The sequence below is a fragment of the Passer domesticus genome, chromosome 8, assembly GCF_036417665.1.
Source record: "Passer domesticus isolate bPasDom1 chromosome 8, bPasDom1.hap1, whole genome shotgun sequence".
NCBI lineage: Eukaryota > Metazoa > Chordata > Aves > Passeriformes > Passeridae > Passer > Passer domesticus.
The window spans coordinates 27,020,467-27,039,234 of NC_087481.1; the positions used below are offsets into that span (position 1 = coordinate 27,020,467).

Below are 18,768 nucleotides of genomic sequence, written 5' to 3' on the forward strand. Positions count from 1 at the left end.
CCTGCACACTTGTTAGCTCAGTCTTTAATGTCTGCTTTCCCCCAACAGCTGAGCTCACTGCTGGCTCTCAAAAAATAAGAGCTCCTGAACAGCAGCATTGGCACGTAATTTTCTCTGAAACCCATGAGCAAATTTTCCAGGGAAGGCAGATTTCAGTGTGTTCTAACCACGTTCACTGCTCTCTTTGGGATGCAGCAGCAAGTGCTGTGTGCATTACGGAAACTGGCTGCTGGCTGGGGACTGCAGAAATTTCAAAATAATTAATAAATATTATTAGAGGAAGGAAAAAAGCTCCTCAAAATGCCATTTTCAATGTGATTTCTGCACATTCCAGCCGGGAGCAAACTACCACAGTCAGTGTTCAGTTAACAGTGTTTTCCACCCGAGTCAGAACCCTCTGGAATGATGGAATGATGCTTCTGCATATCAGGAAGGCATTTTTATTTGACATATGTATTAATCAAGAGCCAGAGGAGCGTTATGGCCCTGAACAACTCCTGTAAATGCATGGGGAATGTTTTTATTCCAGCTGTCCCTCGCAGCGTTTATTGAAACCCCACAAGTTTCTCTGATGGAATACACGGTGTTATTTCTGTTGGTATTATGGGTTTAATGGTTTGGAAAAGCAGCTCCTCATGAATCCCATTAGCCACTCTGCCAGCCAGGGAAATCCAGCCTCACCTGCACTGCTGATGGGGTGGTTTGAGAAGCAGCCTTTGGGGGCTCAGGGCAAGGGGGGGAAGAGTTTTTCCCAAAGTTGATGTGTGACCTCTGAAGGAAGAATTGGGGACCCCTCTTCCAGGTGGGATCTGCATGTCTGAATGGGAAGGGACCCACAGGGATCATCCAATCCACCTTCTGGCCCTGCCCAGACACCCCAACAATCCCACCGTCTGTCTGGGAGCGTTGTCCAAGTGCTCCTGGAGCTCTGGCAGCCTCAGTGGAGCCTTTGGATGTGGTGTGGAAATAAAGGTGGAAACCTGCCTGTGCTGCCATGGCACAGGGAATGAGCTCACCCTGGCATTTGGGGGAAATTCATCTCCCAGAGGAAGCAAAGCAGGCAAAAAGGAATTTTCAGTTCTTTTTGTGCACCCTAGGGCTGTTTTCCCAGGCCTGGGAATAATGTATGGCTGAAATCCCCTGCAACAAATGTTGCCCTATTTCTTTATATCCCCCTTTCCCTCTTTAGAGAAATTCCTGGTATTTCTCTTTCTTTGTTTTGTTCTTTTTGCCCATAAACAGCTGGATTTCAGCTGGATTCCAGCGAGCTTTGTGCTTTTTGCACTGCCAGTGGCTCTGTTTAGGGGTTTAGTGGTGAATCTGTATTCTTGGTTGGCCTTAGTGATTCCCGATCCTATGATTTTAGGATTCCATCTGCCTCCCAGTTTGGGTTGGAGCAGCAAACAGGTGTTGATGGGAGTGCCCTCCTTGTCCCCCACTCTCCATGTGTTGCTTTGCCACAGCAAAGGTTTTGCCACCCTGGTTTGGTTTTGGTGGAGAAACACCTCCCAGAGCTCCCACCACGTGTGATCCAAGTGCTGCTGGATCCAGACCTGCTCCTGCCACCCTACAAAGTTTCCCCATGTTGATTTCTGGAGCAGACACCCCAAAAAGGCTCTGAAGTGACAGGAGTGCCATCTCAGGGTGTCTGAACAGTTCCCTCCAGTGATATTTTAGAATTGCCATTTTCCCTTTCCCTGTTCCTCAGCACCTGCTGCTGCTCTTTGTGCAGTGCCTGTGGTGTCCACAGCTCTCCAAGTGCAGGAGCAAGGAAAATCCCAGAGATCAGCTCATTTCAGGAAGAAATAGGTGCAGAGTTGGGAATAAAAAGCCAGTGGGCTAAAACACAACTGGATGTCAAACCTGACACAATATTGAGGCTGCATAGGAGCAGGATTGAGTTAGAATTGGAGAGTCCATCAGGTTGGAAAAGACCTCTAAGATGGAAGTGTCCAAGGCCAGGTTGGACAGGGCTTGGAGCAGCTTGGGATAGTGGGAGGTGTCCCTGCCATGGCAGGGGTGGCACTGGGTGGGATTTAAGATCCTTTCCAACTCAAACCAGTCTGGGAAACTGTGATGATCCTGTTATCCCAGATCTCCTGTGGGGATGGGATCTCCTTGGATTTGGGATTTGTTTGATAGAGGAAGTCCCTAAAAACCCCAGCTTTTCCCACAGGGCAGTGGATTAATGCAGCCCCTGCTCTGCAACTCCTCTGGGTTTAAATAGCACAGCAAACCCTTTAGGACAGACCTGCACAAGCCAGGGATAGCAGCCCAGGGATTTTACAGGATGGGACAGGTTTCTATGTAGTGTGGAAAACAGGGAATGCTCAGGAGAGGAAAATCCGAGCAGAGGTTATTTAATCATTGTGTAGGAAATGCTGCTCTTGGGAAATAAAGAAAGCGTTGAAACACGAGGAATTACTGCAAAGTTCATTTAGCTAAGTGCCTCTTTTTAATCACACCGAGAGAAGCTTTTGTGTCATTGGGGTTTCGAGCTGCTTCATGTTCCCTGTGTGCTGCCAAGCCCTGCTTTAACTGCTCTGTGTTTCTGAAAATACTGGGATTGCAGCTCAAAGCTGGAAGTTTAGCTTTGTTTGCAGATGGCAGCAATGGAGCAATTCTGTTTGGTGTTCAATTGCAGGTTGATGGGCAGCATTTTGCAGGAAACGTGCAGCTGAGTGTGGGGCAAGGAGACAAAATCCTCACTGCTGCTGCTGTTCTTGGACAAGTTGTGCTGGCTGAAGTTCATTCCAGACTAGTTTGGGTTGGGAACTTAAATCCCACCCAGTGCCACCCCTGCCCATCCCCTGCAGGGACACCTTCCACTGTCCCAGGCTGCTCCAAGCCCCAATGTCCAGCCTGGCCTTGGGCACTGCCAGGGATCCAGGGGCAGCCACAGCTGCTCTGGGCACCCTGTGCCAGGGCCTGCTCACCCTCCCAGGGAAGGATTTCTCCCTCCTATCTCATCTGGTTTAAGTGAACAGGTCTTAGAAACTTGAGTGAGTTTTGATTTAAATGGAGAGAAGGTCTGATTTATACTACAACATTTCAGGCTTGGAGAGAAAATAGAAGGTCAAGAACATGCCATGGCTTTCCTGTGAGATTAGTTTCCTGGCAGCCTCTGAAGGGTGTGTGGTTTTATCCCTCTATCTCTTTTCCTCAATGTTTTTTTCCTGGTAAAACCAAATCTCAGCTGGAGAATGGGAGCTCCAGCCCTGGAGCCTCTTGGACAAGGGACAAAAAATTGTCCCTGGGATGTACAAGTATCTCAGTGTTGCGATTATTTCCATTTTCTTCGTGTCATTTCTGTGGAGGGGATTGTGGGGTTCAGCTTCACCAGTCTTACAATCCCAGAATAATTCATTCCACTGCTTTACTTTATATTATTTAGTCCAAAACTCCTTTATTTTTCTGCATGTCCCGTTGCTCAGCAGAATCATTCTGCTCCTAACATCCTGTAAAAAGAGTTCTTTCATGTTGCTTTACACCCAGACAGCTGCAGTTTGGCTTTCCCTTTCTATTTTAGCCATCACTTCAGAGAACATTTTAATTTTGTCCCATCCAAAGCCCAAGGGAGCAGCTCAGAGCTCCAGCAGCAAAATAAATTCAAGCAATTGAACTAGGAAAAAAAAAAAGCTACAAAGCAGCTCTAGGAGCAGAGGTTACACATTCCCTTTGGAAACTCTGGAGCTGAGTGTCCAGGATGCTGCTCTAGGGCTCCAGCCAGGTTGTGGCTGCACTGCAGGGAGGATCCCTGCAGAGATTAGCACGGGAATGTTTGGGACTGGTCATGGAGGGAAAACTGCACTTTTAAGTTTCCTTTTTAGTGCTCTTCTTCCTGTTCCCTTTTTAATGGTCCCCCACATCAACTTCTCCATTCATCAACACCTTCCCTTCCAACCCAGGGCTGTGTTAAGATCCCGTCTTTAATTGGGAATATTAATTTTCCTTGGGATTGGAGCTCCTGTAGGCAAGGAGCTAGAACTGATTTGTGATCTCTTTTAAATGTGAATTTATTGCTTTCCTCATTCCCCTTTCCTTGCATGCCAGTGATTTGTCCCAGGCTGAATCTCCACCTTCCAGGAGAGATTTGTGTTGTTTTCCCCTTTTCCTTCCCCAAATAACTGGAGACATTTTCCCTCACCCCCATCTCACAGTCAGTGAACTAAATGAGTTCTTTAATTTGAGACTTCTGACCTGCCTGAGATGCTTCCTGGCTTTCCATTAATCTCACCTCACACATGTCACTCTCCATCACACTCCAAACAGGATTTGGGAGTATTTCTTGTGGGCCTCCAGCTTGTTCTTCCTGAATTATTTCAGCTTTCAGTGTACAGGACCGAAGAAGATTTCTGAAGTAGCTTGGGAGCTTGTACAAGGGTTAATTAAAAACCTGGGCAAACCTCTGTGTTGTAAGAATGTGAGCAGAGCAGAACTGGGAGGAATAAGAGGTGACAGGGAAAGGTTATGTAAAATAACAGCTTGCAAAGAGCAAATCAGGATGGGTAATTAGCAGGGGTTGTAGTACAAGTGGTTTGAAATTCCAAGGAAAAATACCTGATGTAATTGAACACTTCCTTAATTAATCCCTGCCAGCACTTCTCATTAAGGCTGAGGAGTTTGGAGGCAGCAGGAAAGGACAGAGAGATTTGGGGGAGACAGCAAAGATTGGGAATGTTAGAGACAAACAAACACCAGGGAAACATCAGGGGCCTTCAATTGATCAAATCACCCAGGGTGGGGTTATTCCTGAATGTGAAAAATGCTTATTTTATGATTGGCTTTTCACAAATGTTAATATTATATGTGTTATGTTAGAAAGTTATGCTGTATTAATTTTCTTAAGTAGTGTGTTAAATACAGTTTTAGGTTATAACATAATGTTAAAATAGAACATCTTTTAAAAAAGATACTTTTTTTAAAGAAAGAAATGAGGTACTCGCACCGAGATAGCAGCCATAGGACACCTAAATCTTTCAGAGAAAGATAATTTATTGCTCCATTATCAGAAGAAACTAACTTCTTCCTGCCTCACTCAGCCCTGAAGCTGTCAGGATTCAGAGGAAGAAGTTGACACTGACCAGACAGAATCCTTTGCTTGAATGGAATTTATGCATCACATGTGAGATATATGAATGTGCAACAGGCTGTTGTTTTTAAAGGTTAATACTCTGTTAACATGTGTCCTTTTTTGGGCTTATTTTGCCCAGAAAAAGGTACCCGGACTGTCTGTAACTCTTTGTTTTTATTGTCTCATAGTATCCTAATCCAAATGGTCCAAATTTGTATTACTCTAATTTTATTACTATTTTTATAACTATTTTATTACTGTTAAACTTTCAAAATTTTTAAAACAAGTGATTGGCGTTTTTCACACTGAATAATTCCTTGGGAGTTTTCTGTGACATGTTGGGAGAGGAGGTTGGATTACTCCAAGAGAATTCCTAGGATCCTGCACAGCACCTGCTCCAGCTGATTGTGCTTAGCCCTGGCTGATAGATGTTGTCAGATCTGTTTAACACTGTTAAATTCAATAGTTTCAGCTGCCTTTTTAATACTCTATTTAATTTATATTTATATGTAATACTCCAGGTGGTTTTGTTCAAGAGCAGAGTTCGGTAATAATTTCTCTCCCCTTCTATCCTTGGTGTTTTCTGATCTTCTGCAGGCAGGTGTTGTTCCTAAGCAAACCTTACACACTTCCTTGGAATTTTGGGCTTCCTGGAGCTGACTGGAGTGAAAGCAGAGCTCCCTGGAGCTCCTACATCCTTCCTGCTTCCTTTCCTCTTCACAAAACCTGCATTTATTATTTGTTACCTCTGAGACCAGAGGTTGAACAGCAGCCCAAGCATTCCAGGCATGGGACCTTGGACACTTCCAGGGATCCAGGGGCAGCCACAGCTTCTCTGGGAAATCTTTTCCAGGACCTGTCCACCCTCCCAGGGAACAATTCCTTCCCAAAATCCCATCTAACCCCACCCTCTGTCAGTGAGAGGTTTTCTCTGCATTTATCCTCAGGCAAATTAAAATGACTCCTTCTCTACTGCCAAAACCAACCTGGGGAATAATGGGAAAGGACCTCCTGAAAAAATGGGATAACAGGATGGAGTCATCCTTGTCCCAGTGCTGCTGTTAGAAACTTGGGGCAGAAACATCTGGGAATAAAGGAATTTATTCCTGCTCCAGCCCTTGGATGCATCCTCTGCATCACTCCATGTATTCTGGAGTCTGCTGGAGCCTCCCTCATCATTCCCAGAGTGTTTGGTGGGATAAAGCAATTCCATGTGCTCCTCCTGCTCAGTTAAATGTGCTTTTACCATCATCTCATACCTGAAACAGGAGGCACCAGAAACAGCTGGAAACGGCTGTGGTTTCCCCTGTGGTCAATTCCACAATATTCCCTGCAAAATCCAGCCCAGGTGGGAGGAGGGTTAAATAGGAGCGGGAATTTGATGTTTTGCCTGCCAAAAAAAGCCCTGAGGAAACAAAGTTGCGGCTGTTCCTTTGCCAGAGGGCAGATAAACAAACAATTTTTGGGATAAAATAGCCCAAAAGCCAAAGTGAGCTGGTGAATTCCAGCTTGGGGTGCAAAGGAATAATAATTTTCAGGTCTGGTAACGCTGCCAGCAGCACTTGGGCTGGGGATGATACACCTGATGATCCTTGAAAAAACTTGGGAAGGCTTCAATGAGCACATCAAAAACTTGGGAAGCTGCTTAAAGAATGTGGGGCCGTGTGAATATTGCATTTCATTTGGGAAATAAAGCCCCTGCTGGCTGTTCTGATGTCAAGGATTTTTTAATATTCAGAACTTCCACACCTATCTAACATAAAATATATAATATTAAATAATATCAACAGCATTTAAATTGCTCTTTTGTAAATATTTAACTTAAAACTTCTCATTTTCTCCCCTTATTTCACTGCCTGTGCATGTGAGGAAGGGGAAAAGGAGGTGATAATCTTCAGCCACTGGGTCCATGGGAAGAAATTAAGCAAAATAGCCCAAACTTGGTCCTTGGGCAGGCTGGAGGTGTGATGGAAGTATTGAAATTAAAGAGAATTAAGGCCTGGAGGGGTTATAAAATGAATAATCCTTGTTATTTAGAGATTTAGGGCTGTTCAGCCTACAGAAGAGAAGGCTCTGGACATGGGTGAACCAGCTGGGACACATCCCAGGCTTTGGGCTGGACTCTGCACCCCTCTGTTCACCCCTTTCAGTTGGGATGTATTTTCATGTGCTCCCAAGTAAATAAATAGGAAGAAAAGCTTGGAAATAGTTCTTTTTGGAAAAGAAGTTCAAAACTGTTTATTGAGTTTTTAAATTAGATTTAATCAGGCGTGTTGATGGAGAGAGGAGTTTGATTTATTTACTGAAATGATTGATTTAGATAATTTCAGTCAGCTTCAATCAGAAATTAGGGCTTAACCATGGCAAGAATTTCAAATTTAAACTTTAACGATAACATCTCCACCCCCATCCAGTTCTGACCCAGGAAATCCTGACACTTTTGCTTCAGCTCTTCCCTGTTTCTCCAGCAGCATTTCCTTTGTCCTCAGCCCTTGAACTACAGCAGAAATGTGTCAGAAATCATAATTCCCATCAATCTGTTGTTTCAAATATTCTGCAGTGCCCAATTCCCTCACCTGGAGAGCTCCTACAACTGCAGCCATATAGAAATCACAGGTTTGGGCATCCCTGCCCTAACTCCTGGGGGTTTTTGGATGAGCAGTGATTTTGTTGTGTGCTATTCCAAAGATCAAACAGAGCCCCAGATATGGCATTTTGCTGGGAAAAAAAGTGTAAAACACACAATAAACTTAAATTGAAGCATCACAGCTCTGACTGCAGGATGATGTTTCAGATAATTGAGAAAGGAATCTCCTGTTGCAGACATATCTGCTTTCATCATTTTGTTTCTCATATTCCTTTCTGGTTGTGCCTCCTACACTCAGGGAATGGGATATTTTATATTTTACTTCTAGCATCCAGCACAGGCTCTGTGGAGAGACATGTGCCAGAAAATCTCTGCTTGTGTCTCTTCTAATTCCCGGTGAATGTTGAATTTGCAGGACATATCCCAAAAATATATTTTTCATCTCAAGGCAGTACTAAATAGATAACTTTGAAGTCTTTAGAGGCATCAAATCCCACAGAATTCCTCCTGTTTCTTCAGCCCTGACAGGGGGTTTCAGCACAACAGGAGATGCTGCTCATGCTGATTATAAGGGTCCTGCTGACATTTAAATCTCTACCCTGATTAGCCTTTAGTAAAGCAGCTGTTTGTCATTAAGGCAGGAGAAACGAGAATATAAGGTGTGATTAGTGGCTTAATTAATAAAGGAGTGCATTGTCTGCACTTCAGCAGCTTCCTAGGCTGCATGGACCTTGGGGGGGGGGGGGGGCTGGTATGTGAATTTATTAAAATGTATAGGCTATAACATATAGGATGTGTGTGTGTATCTATCTATCCATGTGTGTATATATATATATTTATATAATATGTATATTTTATATTAGGATATCCTAAATCCATAGGATTTTATTAAAACATATAAGATAGAACAGTGTGTTATGGCTGTAAAATGAGAGAATAGCACCTCTCCACAATTCCTGATAGGGGATGTTGGGCTGTGCTGCCAGGGAACAGGGACAGGAGAAGGGGAAAGGGCCTCAGGCTGGGCCAGGGGAGGCTCAGCTTGGACAGCAGCAGGAATTTCTGCATGGAAAGGGTGCTCAGGCCTTGGCAGGGGCTGCCCAGGGAGCTTTGCAGTGCCCATCCCTGCAGGTGTTGCTTTGGTTATGAAACTAAAAATGCTTCTCCAAGAGAAGTTCTTGTGTTGAAAACTAGAAGAGGCTTTAAGGGCTGTTCTGCCTTGCAATTCAAGAAGAAATCTTTGAGTTTGCCCTTTGAAGGTTTTCTATCTTGCAAATGTAGTTAGGGATAAAAACTCATTAAGGAGGAGGTCTGGGAACTGAAGGACCAGCAAATCAAAGCCCATTCATTTCATGGATTTTATCAGTGAGAGTATTTGTAAATATTTTGCTGAAAGTCTCTTTGCTTCGTGCTGTTTCCTGCAGTCAAATGGAGGTATGGGGATGGAATTTATTGCATTTACTTTCTGAAAAAAAAAGAAATTAATACAAGTGTAGAGTATCGGGAATAGTTTTAATCAAACTGTTTGTCTAAGGAGGAGCCCTGTTATAAACTGTATATACTCAAGCATTTATGGTTAATGCAAGTGTCTAAGCCATAGCTGAGATGAAATCTGGACCTTTCGGGGTTCTGCTCTCTGTGCACTGGTTTTCCCCTTTTTTACCATGGAATTTTGCCTCTGAAGAATAAGCTGTGGTGTTTGGTGAGTGACTCAGAAGTCTTGGAATTCAGCAGGAACCCAAAAAGTAAAGCTGGAAAAGAATGGCTCAAAATCTCCCCAGCTGAGCAGTGGTTCATGATCAGAGTATAACAGGGCTTAGGTCTGGAAATTTCCTTGGGAAACCCTCAATGGATTTTGCTGGATAATGCACTAAAAGTGTCTCAAAACCACTCAGGTTGTGATGAAGTGACCCCAAATCCTTGCTCACCTTTGGCTTTCCTGGATTTCTCCCCCTCTCACATCTCTGTCAGGCCATCCTTCCAAAGCCCCTCATCCACCTCCTACCCCAGGACCTTCCCAATCCCCTCAGTGCATGCTTTCATGTCCAGCAGCTGAATTTCCTGGTTTGCAGTGTTCCCCATTCCCAATGACATCGTTTTCCTCTGCAGTTCACAACAGGAATTTGGACATTTTTTGCTAATCACATTTTCCCCTTGTCTTGTTTTTTTCCAGCTCTCGTAAATGTGAAACTTTGGGCTATTGATCGGCAATGTTTTCAAACAATAATGATGAGGACTGGCCTCATCAAGCATACCGAGTATATGGAATTTTTGAAAAGGTATGGCACTTGTTTATTTATCCAAAAACCCCATGAAACTGCCGTCCTCTCTTGCCTTTTTTTTTTTTTTCTGTGAGTGCAGTATTTGATTTATTTCCTTCTAATCTCTTTCGGTTTTAATGATTATTATTATTATGATGATTTTTATTTGCTGTTTGCCCATCCTCCTGAGAGGAGGGGGAGCTTTGCTGTGGGGGAGTTTCATTCCTGTTGTGAGTTATTCATTGGCAAAGAGTCCCAGAGCTGAGGGGTGAGAGACAAGCTTTCATATGAGTCATTCAAAGTGTGTCAGAAAAGACACATTTTGACAAAAAAACCTACCCTTTCAAGGGAAAAATCTGGGGTTTAAACTGGTTCAGATCCATCCGGGGTGTGTTCTTGTGCTTCTGGAAGTAAAATGGGAGTTTTTAGGAAAGCAGATCTTTAGATTACTGTAAAATTCAGGTTAGATGAGTAACATAAAGAAAAAAACAAATCTTTCACTCATTCAATTTGATTTTCCCAAAAGTTCCTTCAGAGATTTAAGGCTTGGAGAGGATCAATAATGAATAATCCTGGTTATTTGGAGAGCTGGGGGTGCTCACCTGGAGAGGAGAAGGCTCCAGGGAGAGCTCAGAGCCCCTGCCAGGGCCTGAAGGGCTCCAGGAGAGCTGGAGAGGGACTGGGGACAAGGGAAGGAGGGACAGGACACAGGGAATGGCTTTCCACTGCCAGAGGGCAGGGATGGATGGGATATTGGGAAGGAATTGTTCCCTGGCAGGGTGGGCAGGCCCTGGCACAGGGTGCCCAGAGCAGCTGTGGCTGCCCCTGGATCCCTGGCAGTGCCCAAGGCCAGGCTGGACAGGGCTGGGAGCAGCCTGGGACAGGGAAAGGTGTCCCTGCCCATGGCAGGGGTGGCACTGGGTGGGCTTTAAAGTCCCTTCCCACTCCAACATTCCCTGATTTCATGAAATCCAGTGCCACAGTGTAAGGAGCAGATTGTGTTTCATGACACCAAAATGATCCCACAGGGAAGGAAATGTCAGGAATTGTAGGGAAGGGGAGGCCCAGGCCACTGTGAGGCTTTCAGCCATCCCACTGCTACTCAGACATTACTAAGCTGTTACTACAGCAGGCTTGTCCCAGTTAGTATTGGAGAGGAAAGGGACTCAGGGAGAAGAAAAGAATAATAATGCTAATAATAATAGTAATAAAAAATAAAAATGTTAATCATGCCATTATTAATAAAATATTAATTTATACAAGTAGATATAATTTAAAATATATATTATATACCATGTGTAATAGAAATATATATATATATAATAGAAATATATATATATATATATATATAAAATACAACATCTACGTGATGTAAAGGATCTTTTAGGTTGGAAAAACCCTCTAGGATCATTGAGTCCAGCCATGCCCCCCGCACTGCCAAGGCCACCACTGACCACGTCCCCAAGAGCCACCTCCACATGGCTTTAAATCCCTCCAGGGATGGGGACTCCACCACCCCCTGGGCAGCTGTGCCAGTGCCTGGCCACTCTTTCCAGGAGGAATTTTCCCCAATGTCCCATCTAAACCTCCCCTGGGCCAGCCTGAGGCTGTTCCTCTTGCCCTTGTTCAGGTACTTGGTGAGGTCAGGAATTCCCTGGAGAGGGACAGCATTTCCATGGGAATGTCCCACAGCTGGAAAAGCATGGCTGAGTTTTTTCCAGGTGTCTCTGTTGATGATTATCAACAACCCAGCTCAGGAGAGGAAACAGAACCTGCTGCTGTGTTTTAGGGGTTTAAAACCCATCCATCCCAGCATTAAAAAGCTTTTCAACAAACCTGGGAATGGGTGTGGGATCAGCTCTGGGGTGGGAGCTGCTGGAGCAGGCCCCATGCTCACATTAAGCTTTGAAGCTCTGAGCTTTAATAGGGATTTTCCAGTAGATTGTCAAGATTAATCTGGATTCATGTCCTGCAGAGCCTGCCCAGCTTTAATTTTAAAGCAAATAATGTGAGGAGGAAAGCAAGGAGTGTTTCCTCACTCTGTGGCTCTGCTGCTTGAACACAACCTGTGGCTCATTAGAAAGGCCTAAGGCAAGCAAATAAATATTTATTTTATAAAATCTTACTGTTCCAATTTAGGACAAGTATTTCTTTCATTTGGAGCACTTGTAGGAAGGTCCTTAAAAATGTTACTTCCCATTGGAAGCTTGGGCTCTGGGCATCTTTAGCTGTCTCAAGATCAGTTTAAATTTCATATGAAACATTAAATGCTCATTTTTAGATCCCATTTGCTACATTAAGTTCTTATTTTAAAGAAGCTTTCCTTCAAAATGTTTCTAATGAAAACCAGGGTAAATCCTGAAACGGAGCTTGTTGATTGTTGACTTTATTCTTTGCTTTTGGGGGGTTTGGGGCTTTTTTTTTTCCTTTCCTGTATTAATGCATGAATGCAAATGCTGTTGTTAAGAAATAAATTGAATAAAAAATAAAGGTTTGAATGGTGGCTGCCCAGAGAAAAGCCAGTGGAGTTGGACAGGATTTTTTCCTGCTGATATAAATCTAAAAAGCCCCTCTCTAATTGTGCCATTATCACAATAACTGAATTATCACCATCTCCAACAACAGATTTTCACGTGGGAGCAAAGCACAGCAGAAATTAAACTTCTGGGGGTGAAGTGAGGCTGTTCATTTAGTTAATTTTGTTTAATTCTCATTTATCCTGCTGAAAATAAGTGCAGCTGGATTTCCAGGGCGCTCTGGAAATATCACTCCAATGGCAACATGGATTTGCTGGTGTTTTCCTCAGCAGGAACATCCTGCTGGCACAGGGCAGCTGCTGCTCCTTAGGGCCACCCTTAGGTGTCAATCCATTCTTCTGAAAGCCAGGAGAAAACCATAAAACCAGGAAAAATCCATTTTCTGGCTGAGAAATTCAGGAGTGCCTTCCCAATGTGTCCTGGGCTGGAACGCTGTATCCCACCTTGCTCCAAGGAGTTGTGCACTAAGAAAAGTTGGGATAAATCCCCTGACTGATAGAAAGCAACTCTTCTAGAGCAAGCAAGTGAATATCCTTTTCCTGAGGAATATAATTTTTCTGAGGAACCAGTCCATGCCTCCCTTCCCAAAATCAGCAGATGATCCTTTATGGGATCAAAAGCCGCCCTCATTCCATGGCAGTGCCTGCTCCAAGGAGGGGCTGGAAAAGCTGGCTGGTTTTTGATCCCTATAGGTACCTGTGTCTTGGTTTGAAAAGACAGGTGTGTGCTGAGGAAGGGAGGAGCCTCTCTTGAAATGGAAAATGTAAACCCCCTCCTTCTGAATTCTTGTAATTTTGAAATTAAGGGGCTCTCAGGCAAAGATATGGGAGCAGGAATAACAGTTCTTTATTAGGAAAATAAAAATACAGTAATACAAAACAGCACTGCCAGAGTCAGAGCAGGAGCTGACCCCTGTGTGTCAGGGTGGTGGCACAGCCCTATCCCATGGGGGCTCAGCCCTCCTGCAATGCCAGCTGTGCTTCTGCTGGAGCAGGGATCCTGGACAAGGGGGGAGTTTTCCTCTGGAGCTCCAGGGCTGCTGGAGATGGGCCTGGTGTTCCTCTGGGAATGCAGGGCAGGAGAAAGCTGCTCCTCTGGAAATGCAGGGGGCAAAGGCTGCTGTGCTCAGATTGTATCCAGGTAGGAATGCTTGGCTCCTCCCCTGGGCGGAGCATCTCCCCATGGGATGATGGAATTTTCTCAGCCATGCAGGGACACTCAGTGGCCATGAACAGATCTCCTGGAGGGAGGATTGGCTGTGGGAGAGATAAAGAAAAACCTGCTCCACCAGGTTTTAACAGCTGGCCCATGAACAGAAGATATTCCCCCGGGAGTTATGAGGGATGAGTCATGGAGAAGATAGAAAACACTGCCCCAGCTGGTAATAGAATACATACTTTTGGTTCCATCTTGCATTGCAACCTAAGACAACCTGCAAGATGAATCAGAGCAGTGACTCCCTTGGAAACTCAGATTTTTGGTAGCTCAATATGTGACTAAATCCAGGTTAGGTCAAGATAGATCATAGAGCAACCGGCAGTGAAAAGTGAAATGTAATTTAGTGTTGTAGATTTAGTAACTCCTGATGGTGCAGGGAGTTTTTGTTGAATTAATCTCCAGTTTTCAGCCCAAATTGTGCTTTTTGTGTGTAATTGAATGTATTTGTCCTTATGCAAGTGCAGTGAGGTCACAGCCGTGCTAAATGCCTCTGTACCTCTCACTGCAATATTCACTGTTCCAGGCTTGCAATGATTTCTTTCTCAAGCCAGTCCTAAAAATCATTCCGCTTAATTAAAATCAGAATATTTCAGTTAAGGAAACAACTATTTGTTAAATTAATTTGTCCGGGGAATAAAAGTTGTGGGGGGGAAAACCTTGTGTTGTGGCAAGAATTTCCTGCTAAATATAAAAGTTTTAAGATCAGAATGCCTTGAAATAATAAATATTGCAATTTTTTCTTCCCAACAAAGGCTTCATAAATGAAAAAAGCTTCCTTCAGTTAAAAGAGGCTGTGGGTTCTAGTTTGTGGTGCAAGCTCCAGTTCCTCCAAGGCCCTGGAAGCAGTCAGGAGAGGATGAGGGATATTTGGTGTCTCCTTGGAGGCAGAGTTGAGCTTTAGTGATGGATACTGGGGGCAAGATCCCACTTAAACACACAGCCTTGAATCCCAGGAATGAAAAAATTCCTTGGGCAGGCAGGGAAAGGATTTCAATGAGGCTGGATGTGAGAAGCTGCAGAGGGTGGGGAATACCCACAGGAGCTCTCTGGACATTCTTGCAGCTCCCGGGGTCATCCCTAAAGTGTGAGCCCAGCCTGCCTCCAGGCTTTGTGGGATTTCAGTCCCTTGCATAGAAAAGAAGCTCTGGGAACGGCCCCACCTCTTGTCTGCCTGGTGTGTTTGGTTTTTACCAGGTGATTTGAAATCCAGGCTGTGCTGGGGACATTGAGGGCATGGCCAGGGAAGCAGCTGAGCAGGAGGAGCTGGGTTTGCTGCTCCACAGTGCCTGGGCAGGCGCTGGAGCAGAACTGAAAGGATGCTCCACGGGATCAAACTGTCCATTCCTTCTGCCCTTTAACAGGAAAAATTGTCTTTCTTGTCTTGGGGGGAAGGCCAGGCTGCGGTTTTTCTTGAAATGGTTTTTGTATTGAAATTTTTTTGATAGCCACAGTTTAGTCTCTGTCACCTCTTGTGAATGCTGGGAATAGGTAGGAGGGGGCTGGGGCAGCTACTGCTCAGTGAGAGAGGTTAAATATTGACCATGCACATTTTAAACTAAGGAAATCCTTATTGGAGGCAATGCACCACAGGGAAAAGGGAGGAGAAAGAAAAAGGAGGCAGAAGGGTCAGGCTCCTGTTGATTCAGGGCACAATGGAAAGGGAGGATTAATTCCTTTGGTTCTGGTGTCAGCTGGGTTTGAAATGTTGGTTAATACACATTGGAATAAGTCAATATCTCATTTTAATATTGCTAGTTCATAGAATTAAAGAATGAGTGGGGTTGGGACATTGAAGATCAACACATTGGACCCTCTGCCAAGGGCAGGGACACCTTCCACTGTCCCAGGCTGCTCCAAGCCCTGTCCAGCCTGGCCTTGGACACTGCCAGGGATCCAGGGGCAGCCCCAGCTGCTCTGGGCACCCTGTGCCAGGGCCTGCCCACCCTGCCAGGGAACAATTCCTTCCTCTCACCCAATCCAAGCCCCTGCTCTTTGTACAGAGCTGTTCCTTGGCACAGAGGAGGGACAACCCCGGTGTGACCCCATGGGATGTGCCCTATTGTCACATTCTGCAGGATCTGCACTTGGACACCCAATCAATTGCCCCAGGCAGGGCACAGGCAGTGACTTTGCTCCCACACTGCATCTCTGGGGTCTCAGCTCGGGTGGGTTCAACCCCTGCCAGGAGGGGACAGCCAGGGGGGGTCGGGCTGTGCTGCCAGGGAACAGGGACAGGAGAAGGGGAAAGGGCCTCAGGCTGGGCCAGGGGAGGCTCAGCTTGGACAGCAGCAGGAATTTCTGCATGGAAAGGCTGCTCAGGCCTTGGCAGGGGCTGCCCAGGGAGCTTTGCAGTGCCCATCCCTGCAGGTGTGCCAGGAAGGGCTGGAGGTGGCACTCAGTGCTCTGGGCTGGGGACAAGGTGGGCATGGGGCACAGCTGGGACTCCATGGGCTGGCAGGGATTTTCCAGCCTCAGATCCTGGGGTTCTGTGGGGCACTTCTGGGCTGTGCAGGAATGCTGAAATGCCACCTGCAGTGGGAAGGAGGTAGATGCAGGAACCAGGGGGTGCAGCACTGGATGCCCTGAGGAATAAGTCCTGGATCCCTGAGGATTTTGCAGTTTTTACCCTGCTTTTCCAGTTTTTGCCTTTTTTTTTTTTTTTTCATTCACCTCAGAGTTTACTTGATGAGATAAACTCTAATTTACTGGCAAGATTGCTGTGCTCCGTGCGATCCTGTCTTTACATTTCCAAGGAGAACAAAACCACAATGTCCTTTCCCCCCTTTTTGATTCTGTCCGTGAGGAAAAAACACCCTCAGAGACCCACTTGTGATCTTCAGAGGCACAAGACCTGGTTTGGGTTTAACTTGCTGCCTTCTATTTATAGATTATTCTATTGTTGTGGTTCTACTGAGAATTTGAAAAGATGATGCCAGGAATTAAATCTTGCACTTTTTCCTCTGGTTTTTATCCTTTAAAAATAATGGTGTTTATTTTTATTTGTTGTTTTTGTTTTCCAAATCCCCCTTTTTTTTTAATTTGAAGGATGAGTGCTGCCTTTTTGGGTGTTTTTTTTTGCCATTTCTTCTGACTAGAATGAGAATCACATTTTACTTTTCAGCACCTGCAGAATGGGATCTCAGGTACAGATGGATCAACAGGGGGTAATCACTGGTAAACCAAGTATTCTGTAGTTTTCTCCTGATGCAAACAGGCCCAGAATCCAACCCTCAGTGGTGCTTCAGAGCCTTCAGGGGTGGTTCCATCCCACATCCTGCCTGTTCAGGGAAAGAAAACTCCTCTTGTCAGGAATTTTGCATCAAGTCAAGCCCAATCCTGGCTCGTGGCCCAGGAATTCTGAGCTCTAGGGCAAAGCAGGCTGTGACAGGACTTCAGATTGTGTTTTCTGCAGCTCCAGCTCTTCACAGCTCAGTGCAGAACATTAGGCACAACTGGAGATTTATTGAGGTGTTAGGGTTTGTTTGAAGTCATTCATCCTTTCAAAATTATCATTTGGGATTGAAATATTGATGGCTGTGCATAGCAAGGGAGTTGTTTTGTGTTGCTTACTGAAATGTGGAGAAGAGTGGAGTGATGGGAGGGATTGGAATGAAAGCTTGGGGTTTTTTGCTGCTGGTATTAAAGTGGATGTAATTATTAAATATTTTGATCACATTATAGAATGACTTGAAACACAGGGCTCTAAAAGGTGGTGTGATCTCTGAGTGGGGATTTGCAGCTACACCCTGCATGGCTTCCTTGAGGTTTCCCTGGGGAGGTGATGCTTTGGGAAGGCTGAGCTAGAACAGAGGCCAGACAGAGCTAAAGAATAAAGCAGGGATTTATTAAAAGGCCTCCATGGATCCAACTTGGGCAGCACAGGGCTGCACCCAAGATGAACCAAAATGGTCACAAAATGGACAGCTGGTCATGGGGTCTCTCACTTTTATCAGTTCTGCTCCCTTTGCATATTGGAGTTAATTGTACAATTACAGCTTTAGCCCATGCAGTCCCATCCTTGTTTTTCTCTCTTCAGCCCACGCTGTTTGTGCTCTTGTGCCTGAGATCTGGATCATTTGTCCTTGGTCCCCAGCTAGAGCAGGAATTGTTTTGTCTCCCTGCTCTGTGCAGAGAGCTCACCATCCCCTAATGTGAAGCTCAGACCCACACACCAAAGCAGCACAGAATCTGAAAAATATAAAAGCTAAAACCTGAGGCATCATTGCCCCAAAATAGTGGGGCAAGACTTGTTTGAGTGTTTGGTGATTTTTGTGAGGATCTCTGTAGCTGTGGCCTATCCACTCTAGGAAATGCTCAGGGCAGTTGTTCACTCCCTTGCTGGGACAGAGGAGAGAGGAACAGCCGTGCTTGTTATTTAAGTATTAAAAATGATGAATTGTGGTGAATTGTAAAGGACGAGACATCTGGAATTGGAGTGCAACAGGTTTTACTCCTTAATTTATAAACTAATCCTGGAACTGTTGGAGAATATCAAGTGGTTTGATGTTCCCCCCTGTCCCTCTCCATTATGACTGCAGATGTCCCCAGACTGTCGTGCTCCCCTTGTGCCCCACACACAAAGTCCCTCAGGGTGTCACCAAGGTGCCTGAAGAGTTGATGGACCTTCAGCTCCTGCTCAGTGATCAGTACTGGATTATTCATCAGTGGATTGGAAATCAAGACAAAAGAATAGGCACAGGTTTAGGATTTATTGCACCTGACTGCCTCAGCCTCAGCAAAGGATGCTCACCTTAAGCAGGATCAACATGATTTGGCAGTCTGGGTCTGTTCCTTAACCTTCTTTTTGAAGTTTCCCCTTACCCATTAAATTCCCCTTCTTCTGGGCTCCAGAGGTGTTTTGGGAGCCCTTGGACAGTGTGAAGCCATTTGATAATCACAGATATTTCAGAGCTTGTCCTCATGCCTGACACTTCTCATAAAAAGCCATTTATTCCCCTATCCAGCCTGTTATCACCCAGACAGTGCCTATTGTTGTGTCCGTTTTCCTGCTCAGATAAATAGATCCTTCCCAAAGCAGCTGACAGTCTCTTCAGAGGAGAAGGATTTCAGCAGGACCAGGAGACTACTTGG

General features: G+C 45.0%; 1 protein-coding gene across 12 annotated transcripts in view; it reads left to right on the plus strand.

Moving 5' to 3' along the window:
- Positions 1-18,768, plus strand: part of PRKG1 (protein kinase cGMP-dependent 1) — a 368,725-nt gene that overhangs the window by 227,005 nt on the left and 122,952 nt on the right. For all 12 annotated transcript variants that reach the window (XM_064429924.1, XM_064429923.1, XM_064429930.1 and 9 more), the window contains one exon: positions 9,835-9,940. In XM_064429924.1, the coding sequence (XP_064285994.1) occupies positions 9,835-9,940 (106 nt within the window). The remainder of the gene's footprint in view (positions 1-9,834; positions 9,941-18,768) is intronic.